Below are 15038 nucleotides of genomic sequence, written 5' to 3'. Positions count from 1 at the left end.
TGGTATAAAAGGACTAAAATATTCTCCAGATGTTGAGAGAAGCAATATAAGTTTTCATTTTGGCATCAAGAGATTATTTGCTGTTAGTTAAAGTCTTATTTCAAATTTTTATAAAAGGTTAAATAAAGAGCCTCCTGATGGTCCAGAGGTAGGATCCCGTGCTCTTATTGCTACGGGGCGCGTTCGATTCCCGGGCATGGAGTTAACCCAGCCACTAAAGAGCCGATCCCAAGCCCGGGTAAAATGGGAGGGTTGCGTCAGGAAGGGCATTTGTCGTAAAACCTGTGCCAGATTGAAGCATGTGGACCAAGTGATCCACTGTGGTGACCCCAAACAGGGAGCAGCCGAAACAACAACAACACAAAAATTTAAGTAAGAGCAACAGTGGAAGTTGGAGTATGACAGTTTCCCCGTGAAATGATAACGCTACACATATTACACACTAAAGCTCATTAAAACAGAGTAAATACAGCAGGGACCAAAAGTTCTTCTTCGATTGATTAAAATTGTAATTATACAAAATTTTTAAAATCTAAAATATTTACAACAAAATAAATGTCCATTTTTTTCAATATATAATATTAAAGGTTCTCCACTATTTTCAGTTCCCTATTTAAATGTAAGCAAATTATTAACTTCATATTGGCCATGTTAGCTGCTTTGTATAAAAGGTCAGATGTTCCTCATGTCTCATCTCTCCTATTGAAGCATTTGTACAGATGACACTGGGATGGATTGAATCTAAACTGGATCATAAGGTTTTGCATAGATTGTGGAGTCATAAGAGCAAAAAATAGGGGATATTTGGATATTGAAATATTAAGAACAATTCATTTAAACATTTCAAAGATTCGACTTTTCACCCAAGCTGTTGTCAGTAACATAAGCGTAATGAAAAAGGTTGTGTTAAATTAGAAATTGAAGCTCTCAGACTTTTGAGATCCTGGTCATGAAGACTTCCTTTGAGAAAAGGAGACACTCGTTTAAAGAAAACCAACCCCACTCCATCCCTGCAGACCAGTGTAAGCTTGCCAAATAACTAAACCCTCAAGCTCAATGAGTACAGAATTTCATGAGGTTAAATTTGATAGTTTCTAGCAAGCCTGGCTCCAAGGCTGACGCACTCCCCTGCATTTACAAGGTCAATCCTCGCCCACAAAGACAGGACATCGTTCTACCTCAATCATAGAGTCTAGAAATTATGGAAGTGACCTGACAGACAGTGTATTGTGAATATGATTCCTTCCTCATCTCATGTGAAATCAGGTTAGTGGGTTTATCCCTCATCCAGTTCTGCTCAACCGGTTCAGTTGCCTGTTCCTCATTGACCCTGATCACGCATTAGTATCGACTTTCTTCACCACCAGTGTGTATTTTAACTATAGATTTTTCCAAAGCTGCTCGACTAATCCCCGTGCACAAGCTTCCCCCAGCTATACAGACAGCTAGAACAGTATCCCAGAGGAACGAGTATAAACAGGGGAAATCCAGATCAACTTAGCATTAAGTCTAAGGAACTAATAAGACTAATGCCATCACCGCAAGTCTCTGTACTATAAAGTCACCAGTGGACGTTCCTACTTCTGGTTGCCATAGCAACAACGTTGGTGCAACTAGCATTCCCTTGCTGCTAAAGTGAAACTGGAGGGAGATTGGGCGACTGTATATAAAAATTGACCAGTGCATCGTATCACACAAGATGAAGGATGAAACAGTGTGAGCTCACCACAAAGTGCGACTTTTCTCAACTTGTGGTCTAATTACCAGCAGTCGCTGTTGCTCATGTCTCTCTGAAAATGAACGATCTATATGGAGTGAGCATGGTGTTTTATACTGACCGTTTGCTGTTGGTCTCACAGCTCTCCCACTGCGATATAGCCCAAATGTCCTCCAGCAGAAGCTGGCCCTTCTTGTGGGCCGCTTTGGCCAGCGGCGTGAGCCAGCTGAAGGTCATGAAGGAGAAGAGGCCGGCGTTGTCCACCGGGTGCTCGTGTCTGAGACAAAAAGATATAGATGAGCTTCATTCCAAATGATTGACTTCCTTGTAGATGTGACATATTTAAGACATTGAATGTCCCTGAAACAAGTTAGTTCCTGGTATGACTAGAAGCTAGCAGCTAGAAACCTTTCCTTTTTTGTACTGAAGTTAATAAGACTAAAAAAGTCCTTTATCTTGTGTGTGTCCATTAATTCTGAATAAACGTCTGCTAAGAATATTACAATACAATATTGAAAATCTTAAACCCGTTCACGAAAAATCTGTTACTATAGAAATGTTGGACCTCACAGCCTGAACTACTGTTTAATTTATCAACACCTTCGCACCAATCGGAAGCAAGAATTCAACAGTGTTGTTGGTGCAATGCCAAAACACAATCATGCAAAGAGTAGCAAACTAAGAAAATGTATTTTTGTTATAACCTTCGAATTAGCAACAGCTAAACGCTTACTTGCTGGTAGAGCGGAAAGGCTTAAGGACACCGACGCTGTGGTGGTACTTGCTTCGGCCTCCTTCCTCCTCCAGCTCTTTAGCGTGAACGACGCTGCCTCCGTCCAACGGGAAGCCGCCTTCGGCTCGACCTGCTGTCTCCAGAGCATCCTAACACACACACATACACACACACACACATGAATCAGCGATTTGTTTTTTTTTTTGTGCTTCATCAGACAAATGCATCATTGCTCCAACTTAACAGAACAAAACTGGAAAAAAGAAGTGAGGAAGTACCGTAAACAAGTGAAGGGTCAGATGTTTCAGTTTAAAACAAAGAGCAAGAATCAGTTCTTATAGGCAAAAAGCTCACACGGCAAAAAAACGGGTGTTTAGTCACAAGCCAAGCTCTTTTCAAAGGCTCGTGATTTTTCATTTAACACACACACACAATTCCTGTGCAAGTCTGGTTTAATAAACAATCAACAATTATTTACACCCCCTTTACTCGGTCTTTCAGTTTTGAACTCATTCAGAAGTTTCACACAGACGTCTCCTGTCTATAGTTTGTTCTTCTGCCAGTGTGCCATTTTCTATTGTGCTAAACCGGTAGCTATAAGCTTTCCTGATGCGTTCGCGCTACATCTACAGTACAGTAACTTCAGATGGTTTCTCTCAGACTCTAATCAGCTCTTTCTATTCTCAAATTTAATGTGGTCTATTTAAAGAAGAGCAGATGGTGACATACTGCAGTAAAAAAATAACATTTAACATTCTCCTCTCAGTACTCATCATGTTTAGGAGTAGTATCTCCGAATTACTGTTTTACTTTCAGCAGTCTAATTTTTTTTACTATTATAGATCATTACGAAAGAGCAAGCCTAGTAATTTTAGGGCTACACAAATATCTCTGTCGAATCAGAAGCGTTTTCAACAGCAATAATGATCAGAAAAATCATTTTAATAATACCCAATAACTACGATCGATCAGGTTAAACAAGGCTGCGTGTAATTCAGTTCAGTTGAGTGTTAAGAAAAAGACTCTTCAGAAAGCTCCTGCTCCACACAGCCAGTGGAAAGAAATGTCTCGCACCGCATCCCTCACACACTGCTGAGGTTATGACTAACTACTCTGACCAGAGGACACATAAAAGTGTGTGTCTGTAGACGTGAGGGGAAAAAAACCCCAAAAAAACAGGGTGGTGCTTGGTCTCGACAAGGTGTTAAAGATGTTACTATAGAAATGGTAATGTGTTAGAAGGAGAGTATTAATACAAATCCGTGAATAGTACAGCTACTGTTATGGAAAATTAATCAACACTTTCTAACCAAATGAATTTGTGAATTCAGCAGCACTTTGGTATAAAAATATTTAACTGCCCTGGAAGGAAGAAAAAGCAAGCCGGATTATCCGGACACTGAAAGTGTTTCATGGTCACGTTGAAAAGAAAAACCTGGCTCACGAGCTCAATCTTTTAATCGAAGCAGAACGGGTAGCATTCGGTGTTTTAATCCCTTGCATGCAAATCAGAGCGATCAATGAGTCACGCACTCATCCGTGAGTCACAGTTTCATCGAGCTGATCTGCTGACATGTTCCACAAACCCAGGCCATTTTGCATTCCAAAAAACCCCCCAACTGAACCTCCTTGTATGATGACGATGCATAAAGTGTGCTGCAGAGTTCACCGACGCGATGCTGCAGACTGTCTGGAATTTGTCATGCACTGAATAAAGTCACGGCTTTGTTCCCCCTTTGGTGGAGGGTTTCTTAATGTGGCGAGAGATGTCGCAAGCCGCTCACTGCTTCTCCGGAAACGTCAGTCTCGCCAACAACAGGAGAACGACTGACGTGTTAACAATGGTGGGACGTCTGCATAAAACAGGCTAGGAGTGGCATATCAGATTCCAGCAGCTGATTATAAAGCAACGATATTTGGGCATGAATGAAAAGATCTGCCTAGACAGGGAAATGTCATGAGGAAGTGATCAGTAGAGTTTTAGTCTTTCTGTCATAAGGATCATACACTGATAGTGGGATTGATATCCACCCTATGTGTACGGAGTTCACATGTTCTCCCTGCACTTTGGGGGTTTCCTCTGGGTTCTCTGGTTTCCTCCCCAGTTCAAAGACATGCGCTGTAGGCTGACCGTCATCATTAAATTGTCTGTGTGAACAGGTGTGTGGATGGATGGATGGGTGGATTGATGGATGGGTGGATTGATGGATGGGTGGGTGGAAGGATGGATGGATTGGGTGGGTGGATGGATTGGGTTGGTGAATGGATGGGTAAGTGGGTTTATGGATGGATGGGTGGGTGGATGGATGGATGGACTGGGTGTATGGATCGATTGATTTGGGTGGGTGGATGGATGGGTTGGTGGGTGGATGGATGGGTAAGTGGGTTTATGGATGGGCAGTTGGATGGATGGATGGATGGACTGGGTGGATGGATCGATTGATTCGGGTGGGTGGATGGATAGATGGATGGATGGTTGGATGGATGGAATCACCTGCTCTCATTAGGCAGTAATTGAACCACAATTGCCTCTCATATGACTGTGAAAGCTTAATAGTGTAAAGGATAAAAACACAAAAATACTCCAAAAATGGCTAACTCTCTCAAATGGGACAGCCTTATACGAGAAGCTCTGACCAAAACAAGTGCTGCCAAAGGAGCCTACTGCCAAATGAAACACACCAGGGATGATACTGAATATGTAAATAAAAAATGTTGGAAAATAAGTGGAGTTACAGTAAGGACAAGGAAAAATGTATGAATCGTTTTCCAACAACTCACATCCTGGTCTGTTTATCCCACAGCAATTTGCCAAAGATATGTTAACAAACAAAACACTTTTAAAACCTTTTACAGGTTCATCCAATGTCAGGGAACATCCTGAAGTTAGATCCCGCACCAGGTTCTGTTTTTTTCTCTCATTCTTTCTCCATTGTTATTAATACAACAACAACAAAACACACACAATCACACACACAGCTTTTCTTGTCATCCAGAAATTGCAAAACCCTCTGCAACTTAACCAAGGCAGTGCATTCTGGGTGACAGGGATGGCGTTACTTTCCCTCCTGTCAATCACAGCGACATTAACCAATCACGGCCACGTGTGAGCTCATGTATGCAGAAGAGGGTAGAGTGTGATCTCCTCTGAGGGTGTTACACTGTCTTGTTAAACAGCATGAGCAGCAGCTCCAAAAATGGAGTTGGCAGGCTTCATGTCTTGTAAGCAAGCATGTGTTTAAGCTGGCAGCTGACCAAATGTAGAGAAAAAAATGGTATGAGGATATAAAGACGAAATGTGAGAGTAGATTTCCTGTATAGAAAAACGACAAAGTATTTATTTCGTCTTACATAATGCAAGTGCATGAATGCTGTGCGGCTAAAAAAAGAAGGAAAGAAAGAACAAAACCCCAGAACATTTTGTATCCCTGGCTTTTCTGAATGAAAAAAAAAAATGCTTTCTGCAGTGCCCTCCCTTCATCGTCCCTCAATCCCTCCTGTTCTCTTTCCTCCTTTCTAAATGCAGTCACGTTGCACAGCCACCTCAGGCAAGAAAAGAGGAGGGGGGGGAAATCGACCTATCGGTTGCCAAGGCTGCTCTATGCATCACTGCAGCGCTGCAATGCCATTGGCAGTCGGCGCCAGCAAGGGCGGGCTCGGGTTATGTAAACAACTTAGCGCAGCAGAAAGCAAGTGGCCAATCAGGATCCGGCTGGGCAGCCCCAGTGGAATACTGAACGGTGGGGAGAGAGAGAGAAAGAGAGAGAGAGAGAAAGAGCGAGGTAGAGAGAGATAGGCTTGACTGTGCAAGACAAAGAGGAAAAAAAAGGGCAACACAAGACCCTCGCCTAACATGCTGACGAATCGCTGATTGGTGAAAGCGGACAACAATACCAGGGAAGGACGTGGGGTCCAAACACAAAAACAACAGCTGTACGTTCTTTAGTACTGGCAGCGTACGACTGCGTCAGCATCATCCCACATCCCTGAAACTGACATTTTAAACTGAGAAGGCCCAGACGCAAACATGTAAACATTTCAGCAGCCCTAGAATAGATATTAGACATAATATTTTTATTTAGATATACATATAAAAGTCTTCACACTGACCTGGACGTTGGTGAGCTGATAGTGGTCCACTTCGTTTGCTGGTAGAACCTCTCTGGAGGGAACGGCCCTGTACGCAGGACCTGCTGCCAGGCTGTCCTTTCCCAAATCATGTTCTTTCATCTTCTATTAGCAACCATAGGAGCGCTTTAATGGCCTCCACTCTGAGCTTTTATCTAGCCATACCATCAGAGAGCAAAAGAAACATGTAAAGTTCAAGAACTCGGTCTGTAACTCATGTTCATGCAGATCACTGTTGGTGATTCAGCTATGCCATGAATGCTCACATGCTTAAGTCATATATAAACTGTATATACTGATGTTATAATAAAATAAGGCAAGGAGTATAAGACAAATAGGCAAAACTCATCACATTGTTTGATTCACGATGGCTCAAGTTTAGGTTCCAGAATTATCCAGAGCTCCAAAAAAGGGAACTATTTACAGCTAACAAACAACATTCTCACTATCTCTCTCAGCCTACACGTTAGACAAAAACAGTAACAGATGATTTAAAAAAAAAAAAAGAAAGGTCTGAGCCCCATAACGTAATGAGTTCAGAAATAAGAGGTTTGGGTTTAAGCTGACACCTGTATCTGAACACGGATTCGTTTACTATTGATAGAAAATCTGCTCTATTCATAGTCTAGCTGATTTGACAAGCTCCCCAAAAAAAACATTCACTGAAGACATGCATAAAAATCTAGCTTCAGGATTCACCAAAAATGTGCCAAGCACACAATAACACGCTGCAACGATCTCACCCGAGACCATATAAACATATCCTGTTTTTCTTTCTCTTTTCTACATTACAGAATTTAATGACATCCTCTGGGGCCCACCAGGACAAGCGTACAAACACGTCTAAAGGGAAGTTCCAACAGGGCCCTGGACGAGAAAGCAACGCTTCCTCGTTGACTTTTTTCCCCCCTTCATCACATAAAGCACTGCTCTGTTTAAAAGGCTGATGTAAACACCTGTAATCTGGTATTAACCAGGTTGAACTTGACTTTGAATGTCTCTCCTTATTTACTGATAGGTTAAACAACCTGATCATGATCATGGACACACCAAGATGATTCTCTATTGCACCAGTCAGAGGAAATGCAAGCTTTAATATGGAGAAATGTATCATCATCATCATCATCATTATTATCATTATTATTATTATTATTATTATCATTTATTGAAGCATCTTAGCATCTTCAGGGAAACTGGTTGTTTTGGCTATATCACTAGAGAAGCATCGATTTAGATTATATAAACCTCAAAAGCATAAATTATTGAAATCTGAACACAGAGTATTATAGAATAATCTTCTCCCATTGAGCTGGTCATCTAATTCCAGTTACATTATCCCCTTTGGTGATGTTGTCCTTTCAAGTTTACATCTAAATCTACATTAATTTCACGATCGGTAAAAAACATCTTCTTTTTAAGGATTTAGTATTATTAAATGCGGAAATATATTGTTTCAGATTTAAAAAAAAACAGAGGATTTTAGGACAAGTTTACCTGTAAGCGTCCTCCTGACGATCTGCAGCTTTCGAACAGTAGAAAAAAACAAAACAACTCGCTTATAAAGCGTCCTAGCTGCGCTGTTAGGGCCCGAGGCATGATGGGAAATGTAGTTTTTTGCCACTAAAGGCTTCGCATCAAGGTGGCGCTAAAAGACTACAATACCCAGAATTCGTTCAAACCAGGAATTATCGCGAAGCGAAAAAATATGACGGTAAACAGGATGAGCTTGTGTTACACAAAACATCTTCCTATTATCTTCCGTCTTTTCATCAAATTCATCTTTGCATGTGGTCAATTTCGTTAAATTTCATGTTAGACATTGCCAGCAATCGGATAAAGAAAACTAGATCCACTTACTTCCGTTCAGTGACGGTGTTTACAGTGTATATGATATAAAACAGACATGCTTCTCTGGAATAAAACTGACTCATCACTAAGCCCCCCCCTTTTTTTAAGCATGAAAACTGGTCAAATTATTGTTTGTGTGTGTTTAGGAACAATGAAACAGCAAAATAGAGTACACAAAGGGAATGCACTTGACCATCAAAACACCAAAGATGATCAGGGTGAAGAAGGTACAGGAGTTTAAGTACTTGGGGTCAACAGTCCACAGTAATGGAGAGTGTGGGAAAGAAGTAAAGAAGTGAGGTTGGAATGGGTGTCGGGAGATCTGTGTGATGGAAAAGTATCGGTGAGAATCAAGGGGAAGGTGTATAAGACGGTGGTGAGACCGGCCATGCTGTATGGTTTAGAGACAGTGTCACTGAGGAAGAGACAGGAGTCAGAGCTGGAGGTAGCAGAGCTGAAGATGTTGAGGTTCTTTTTGGAAGTGGACAGGATTAGAAACATCAGAGGGACGGCTCATGTTGGACGTTCAGGGGACAAAGTTAGGGAGACCAGATTAAGATGGTTTGGACATGTTCAGAGGAGGGAGAGTGAGCATATTGGCAGGTATTGGACATGGAGCTTCCAGGCAGGAGGCAAAGAGGAAGGCCAAAGAGGAGGTATATGGATGTAATAAATGAATGGGTGCAAGTGCTGAGGATGCAGAAGATAGGGATAGGTGGAGAGATTTAAATTGAAACTAAAATTTAAGATAAAATAAAAGTGCAATACTCATAGCTTCAGGTGAACCTGAAAGATTTGCATTCAAACTACACAAATGAAAATTTTCTTTTTTTTTTTTTATCTTCCATAAAAAAAATGCAGCCGGATAAATGAATGTCACACAATGCTGTCACTGATCACAATCACCACACGAGGTTTGAAGTGATTCCCAGCCTCAGTGTGTAAATGTAATATCCAAACCCATATAAGTACAAAACCTTCCCTTCACTGTGCGTAAGCAGGTCATTATTCGGCATCTATACAACTCTCAGCGGCTGAGAATCCGCAGTGGTCTGCATCTGACCTTTTCGGGTTTCTTCTTCTGAGATGCGCCATCACGGGACAAGCTTAGGGATAAATATTTTCATTGCTGGAATTACTCTGAAAGTGTTGGTGATTTTCTTCATGAAGTGGATTTGTAAAAAGAGTACTGTTCATATCATTTCTAGGTAGTGGTCCATTACCATTAATGGGTCGCTTCCAAACAAGGAAGAAGAATGGAATTAATAAAGTATATTGTGAACACAGCCTGTATTGAAATGAGGTCTGTTTCCTCTGCAGGTTTTCCATGTAAAATAAATGTTTCACATTTTTGTAGACTCATCACATTCACCTTTTCTCTGAAGAACTACAAAACCATTCTAGATGACAGTTTACTGGTGCACATTTCCACACTGTGCCATGGAGTTCACCACCAAATAAACACCACCAACTCCACTTTTGCAAGTGTCTACAATAAAAAAATAATTGACTGCAAATGTTGCAGCTGTTCAGCTCCATTTTGTTGTAGAATTTAAGTCAATTGTCCACATACATCTATAAATGTGTTGATAAATTCTGCAGTATTGTTTCTGCTATTTTTATGTATAGCATTATTACTGTTATTATTTAGAACCATTACCTTTGTTTCATTAAAATTTCTTAGGGGAAAAAAATAATAAAAAATATAAAATAAAATAAAAGAACTTGGTCCAAAACATTTGGCCACCTCTGATCGAGGCACATTTATTATAACTGAACAGAAAAAAAGGCAAACAAGGATTAATTATAATTATATTTAATGAACATTAAGTATAATTATAATTAATTTTTTGAAGCCTGTTAGACCCGGGAGGGGTACAGCATCTGAAAAACACAAAAACAACAATTGGTTACTTTCAAAATCAAGAGCAAATAATTTCTAACCACAAAATGGAAAAGATGAATAGAAATGACATTTTATAATGATACACATCTACACCCTTAAAGCTGTTAGGAAAGTTGTTCAGTGCAGTGCCACCACACCCATCTCCCCTATTCAGGCCCAACAGCATGTTTTAAAACTTGCTGATCTTGGTGTATTTATATCTCCTCAACTACCTTCATTAATATTGTTCCTAAATGTTGCAGAGCACACTATGCCTTTAAAACAAGTCCAGAAAACTATAAGTAGATAAAACACCGGCACATAAAAACATGTATAGTCTGAGGTCAGTGAGATTAGTCTGACCTGAGTAGACTGGCTATTATGATTAAGCTGGATAATTTAAACATCCATCAGAAAAAAAATCTCCAGATTTAAGCCGGACAAAAATAAATGGATGTTCTTATTAGGCCCTTAACCCTCCCTGCTCCAGGGCTACAGTATCATGGCAGCCCATGTGCTCTGACGCTGGCTTCCTAATAAGCTGGGATATGCAGAAACTGGGGCGGTGGTAGCTCAAGTGGTTAGGGCTCTGGGTCATTGACCGGAAAATTGGGGTTCAAGCCCCAGCACCGCTAAGCTGCAGCTGTCGGGCCCTTGAGCAAGGCCCCAGGCCCACTGCATCAAGGCTGACATCATGGCTGACCACAAGCCGCAAGGATGGGATATGCGAACATAGAATTTCACTGTACAGTATCCAGGTAATCCTACCTGGACAAAGCTCCTCTTTTAACCGATCAATGATCCCCCCCCCCCCCTTAACAGGATAAATACTCATTTGTCTTCATGTGCTGCAAACTACACTGGCTGTCTGCTACCTCACTTCATTTATTCACCTTAAAATTTATCCTACAATGGTACATCGGTGTCAGAGTAAAAATAAGTAGTAAAGCCACCAAACATGAGCACCTGGCTCTCACTGGCACCAATTTCACCACTGATGAAATTTGAAATCTACAATGCATGGAATATTGGTACACGAGATATTTCTAAAGTTGGAAATAAACATATTATGGTCTAGAATATCCATGAGCCCCAAAGCAAGCTGTTTTTCATGATGAGGCTGTTAAAGGTGACAAAAAATTGCACTAGTGACATTTCATGATAATATATCTCAGGATCTCTAGATCCTGCTAAAGCACAGCCGGTTTTGACTCGATTCTGGTGTGATACTGCCCATAATTCCTCTCTCATCAGTCACAGGGACACTAACATACACTTGTACACGAGTTAAACCCCTCTAAACATCCCCTCTTGGCTTCACATGTCAGAACTAAGCAGATTAACATCCAGAATTAAATCATGACCCTTTAGCTATTTTATAGGCAATTTAGAGCAGCTTAGGGATTTGCTTTACTCAGTGAACTCTGTTTCAGAGGAAATGAGAAATATAATCAATCCAACAAGCACTGCTGCGATCAAACAGGTACTTGGTGAACTTTATCTAACGATTTAATAAACTACCATGTGTAATGTCAGCTAGTGAGCAACATGTGGAATTTTTTTTGTGGATCCACTTACCACGCGTATCCTGTGGCCGATGGCCTTGGGTGGCAGGTTGCTTGTGAACTTGGCACGCACCATGCCACTGTTACCATGAGCACGCATGACTTTACCCCAGATAACACGGGTCTTATTGGGCTTCCCACCTGGAGTCACTGTGGTTCTAAGGACAAAGCACAATGAGAACAATATATTAGAACAATATTATGATTTAAATTTCATGCATAAGTCACTGTTAATTATCCAATAATGAGGCAGTAGTGCATAATGCCATGCAGATACAGCTTACTTTCACATCAAACAATAGAACAGAGAAGATAATGATGTTTACTATGTATACTAGAAATTGCTGGTCTGGGTCTTCCATACAAAACAGTCTTTCAAGTTTATATAGAATGGTGAGTGAGTGGCAGCTCTGAGAGCAAACTTTTTGATGAGAGGTCAGAGGAGTGTGGCCACGTTGATGGGACAGACCACTCTTCAGCGTTCTGTACATAGTCATATGCAGAAAAGCATCCCAGCACACACAACATGCAAAAATAAAGGCAGATGAGCTGCAACAGCAAAAGACCACATCCTTTAAGACTTCCGAGGAATCAGAGACTACAGTGGGCACAGAAACTGAACAGCTGATGACTGGGAAAAGACCAGGCAATGTTCTTCCAATCTGTAACTGTCCCATTTCCATGACATTTATAAGACTGCTTTTTTTGCCACTGAGGTTTGAATTAAACTCGTTTCATGATTGATTTCCTCCAATGCATAAAGGGGCCGGGGCTGTATCAATGCAGCAGCTGAGGCTCTGTAATGGAGAGAATATGCACTTAACCTCATGCTTCACAGCATAAAGCCCGGCTTATTGTAGTCTTTTTGTGAACCTGAACATGCTGATTCACACCTACTGGACACTGGGTCCTCTAGGATCTAACTCCTCTACATCCAGACACTGATATGTTTACGAGCATGTTCATTTCTGCCTTCAGGCAGCAGCACAACTCAGGTCTGGAGGTGTCAAATATTGACAAAGGGCCAGTGGAGATCAAGTCTTCCTATCAAATTAGCAGAAGAAACCTCAGCATTTTTAAGAACCAAAACAAGATGATTAAAAAGGTGGAATTGCTCCGGACGGGAATGAAAACCAGCAGCCACACAAGCTCTGTGCAGACAAGATAAGATGCCCATGCTGACGAAAAGCGCTCTGCGGTAGAGCTGGAAATCAAAACTTTCCTTTATAAAAGGTATTTTTAATGTTAAATGCTTAATTCTTGGCCTTGGTTTAATCCAGACCTCAGTTAATAGCTGGACTGGGATCAGAGGAAAAGAAAGGGCATTTATTTCAGCTGAAGGGGTCTCTGCAAGAAGTTTGACACCTGCTGTTTAGATGATAGAAAACTGGACCCAGTACACTCAAGCCTCTATTTGCCTAGACAGGCCTCATGTCACATCTGACGTCAGCAAACTCAATGATGTTTATCCTGCTGTGATGTTTTTCAGCTTCCACTGTAAGAGACTTCATATAAGCACAAGTGCACACTTACTTTTTTGCCTTATAGACATAGGCGCAACGTTTGCCCAGGTAGAAATCCACTTCATCACGGCTGTACACTCCCTCTACTTTGAGCAGCGCCGTGTGCTCACGTTGGTTCCTCAGGCCACGCTTATATCCAGCAAAGATTGCCTTGCACCACAACCTAGGACATGAAGCATGATGGCAGCAAGATGTGCCCAAAAAAAAAAAGGTCAAAACATACCTATATAACATAATATGCGTCTGTCTGCGGAAACCTGCCTCAGAAAAATAAAAATTGTGTTCTGATGATTTTTTTCTGTCAATAATACACTATGGACAAAAAATGTGCATGCATACACATATAGAAGTGTATTTTTTGTACATATACATAAACAAATTCAACTTGATGCTTTAGGCTACTTTTAAACCTTACCACCTGCAAGGAGACAGGCAAGGTCCAAGACTCCCTCTGTCCAGATCTTATTGACCAGGTGGACGCTGTAGCCCGAAATGAACATAAACCTAATCCATTTAGCTTGTAATCAGATGACGGGTGATCAAAAACAGACGAGCGATATGAACCAAATCACGTGACAGATTTTTTAAACCTGAGATTAGTGGAGCGAAAGGACAACGATGGGGCTCAGGCGAGTCGGACACTGAGGTGGACGATGCTGATAAACAGACAACCTTGAATATATTTCCTATATCTTGAAGTATGTACACACGAGATCCTTACATCATAAACGGCAGGGAAGAATTTCAGGGAAATGATCTAGTACCTCTGGTTTTACTTTTGGAGTGGGAAAAGACTTGAACTTTACATCAGGGTGATATTAAAATGTTAACAGGAAACATCACTACAGTTCAGGTCTAGAAACTTTTGACCATGTGAGCTGGGGGAAGGCTTTCACATCACACATATGTAGGTATATAAAAGCAAAAATCACCTTCCAGGCATTGTGAACTCTTTGAATCCGGTTTCCTGTGCAGGAAATCTGAAGAAGAAGAAGAAGAGGGCAGTAGAAAATAGTTAGAGATCATCAGGCTCAATAAACATGCCTGAGACATTAGCTTGCTAGCATCCGAACTTACTCACACCGTGTCTAACACTAATAACACTTAAAAAAAAAACCCACAATACCAATAACTTTCTACCTTTTATTGTGACATTACGGTATTTTATCTGCTCTAACTACAGCGCGAGACCCTCATCTCTGTCTCTCCGCCTGCAGAGGCAGCTCTCAGTCTGCTCTCGCTACAACAATCAACACGAAATCTTCGCCATCTCGGCATTATAACAAACAAAAAACACAAACCTGTATGAATTAGACGTTTAACTACAGGTTGATGTAAATATCGCTGACAGTATCAGTTCATAGCGTGATTAAAAAATGATATTTTTAAGCCGGTGATAGAATTTACCTGCTGGATACGGCAATAAAGATGGCGGAAAAGGGCGGCCGAACGGAATTCTGGGTAACAAATTGGGTCGAGAGGGTGTCTGAAAAGACGCCTGACTTAAAAAGTAAAAATAAAATGTAAACCATATAAATGAATAATAATCCATAAAATGTGTTAAAATAACAGCGGGACTTATATCGACATATGATAAAACATACAATACTTACTGTGTTAAATAAGTAGGTATAAACAC

General features: G+C 40.9%; 2 protein-coding genes across 4 annotated transcripts in view; both read right to left on the bottom strand.

Annotated features, from left to right (window-relative positions):
* abcc5 (ATP-binding cassette, sub-family C (CFTR/MRP), member 5) overlaps nucleotides 1-8216 on the bottom strand; it is a 29309-nt gene extending 21093 nt beyond the window's left edge. For both annotated transcript variants that reach the window (XM_058388298.1, XM_058388300.1), the window contains exons 1-4: nucleotides 8073-8216; nucleotides 6561-6733; nucleotides 2451-2599; nucleotides 1839-1994 (exon numbers count right to left, since the gene is read on the bottom strand). In XM_058388298.1, the coding sequence (XP_058244281.1) occupies nucleotides 1839-1994; nucleotides 2451-2599; nucleotides 6561-6680 (425 nt within the window). In that variant the 5' untranslated portion in view covers nucleotides 6681-6733; nucleotides 8073-8216. The remainder of the gene's footprint in view (nucleotides 1-1838; nucleotides 1995-2450; nucleotides 2600-6560; nucleotides 6734-8072) is intronic.
* Nucleotides 8217-10164: 1948 nt separating this feature from the next.
* On the bottom strand, nucleotides 10165-14877 carry rpl35a (ribosomal protein L35a). Of its 2 annotated transcripts, none has more exons than XM_058388503.1 (5): nucleotides 14807-14877; nucleotides 14332-14379; nucleotides 13410-13562; nucleotides 11890-12034; nucleotides 10165-10310 (listed from the first exon to the last, which is right to left on the bottom strand). In XM_058388503.1, the coding sequence occupies exons 2-5, from the start codon at nucleotides 14340-14342 to the stop codon at nucleotides 10287-10289; spliced, it is 333 nt and encodes a 110-aa protein (XP_058244486.1). In that variant the 5' UTR covers nucleotides 14343-14379; nucleotides 14807-14877; the 3' UTR covers nucleotides 10165-10286. The 2 variants fall into 2 exon arrangements, with proteins under 2 accessions (XP_058244486.1, XP_058244487.1); XM_058388504.1 differs by lacking the exon at nucleotides 14807-14877 and adding an exon at nucleotides 14701-14781.
* Between the last annotated feature and the right edge of the window lie 161 nt (nucleotides 14878-15038).

Source organism: Hemibagrus wyckioides, linkage group LG04, assembly GCF_019097595.1.
Source record: "Hemibagrus wyckioides isolate EC202008001 linkage group LG04, SWU_Hwy_1.0, whole genome shotgun sequence".
NCBI lineage: Eukaryota > Metazoa > Chordata > Actinopteri > Siluriformes > Bagridae > Hemibagrus > Hemibagrus wyckioides.
This window is presented reverse-complemented; position numbering and strand designations above follow the sequence as displayed.

Coding starts and splice junctions, on each gene's coding strand:
- rpl35a (XM_058388503.1), bottom strand. Junction 12,035..13,409: donor TATGTCTATAAGGCAAAAAA/GTAAGTGTGCAC, acceptor CTTTGTCCTTAG/AACCACAGTGACTCCAGGTG. Junction 10,311..11,889: donor TCGGCCACAGGATACGCGTG/GTAAGTGGATCC, acceptor TGTGTTTTTCAG/ATGCTGTACCCCTCCCGGGT.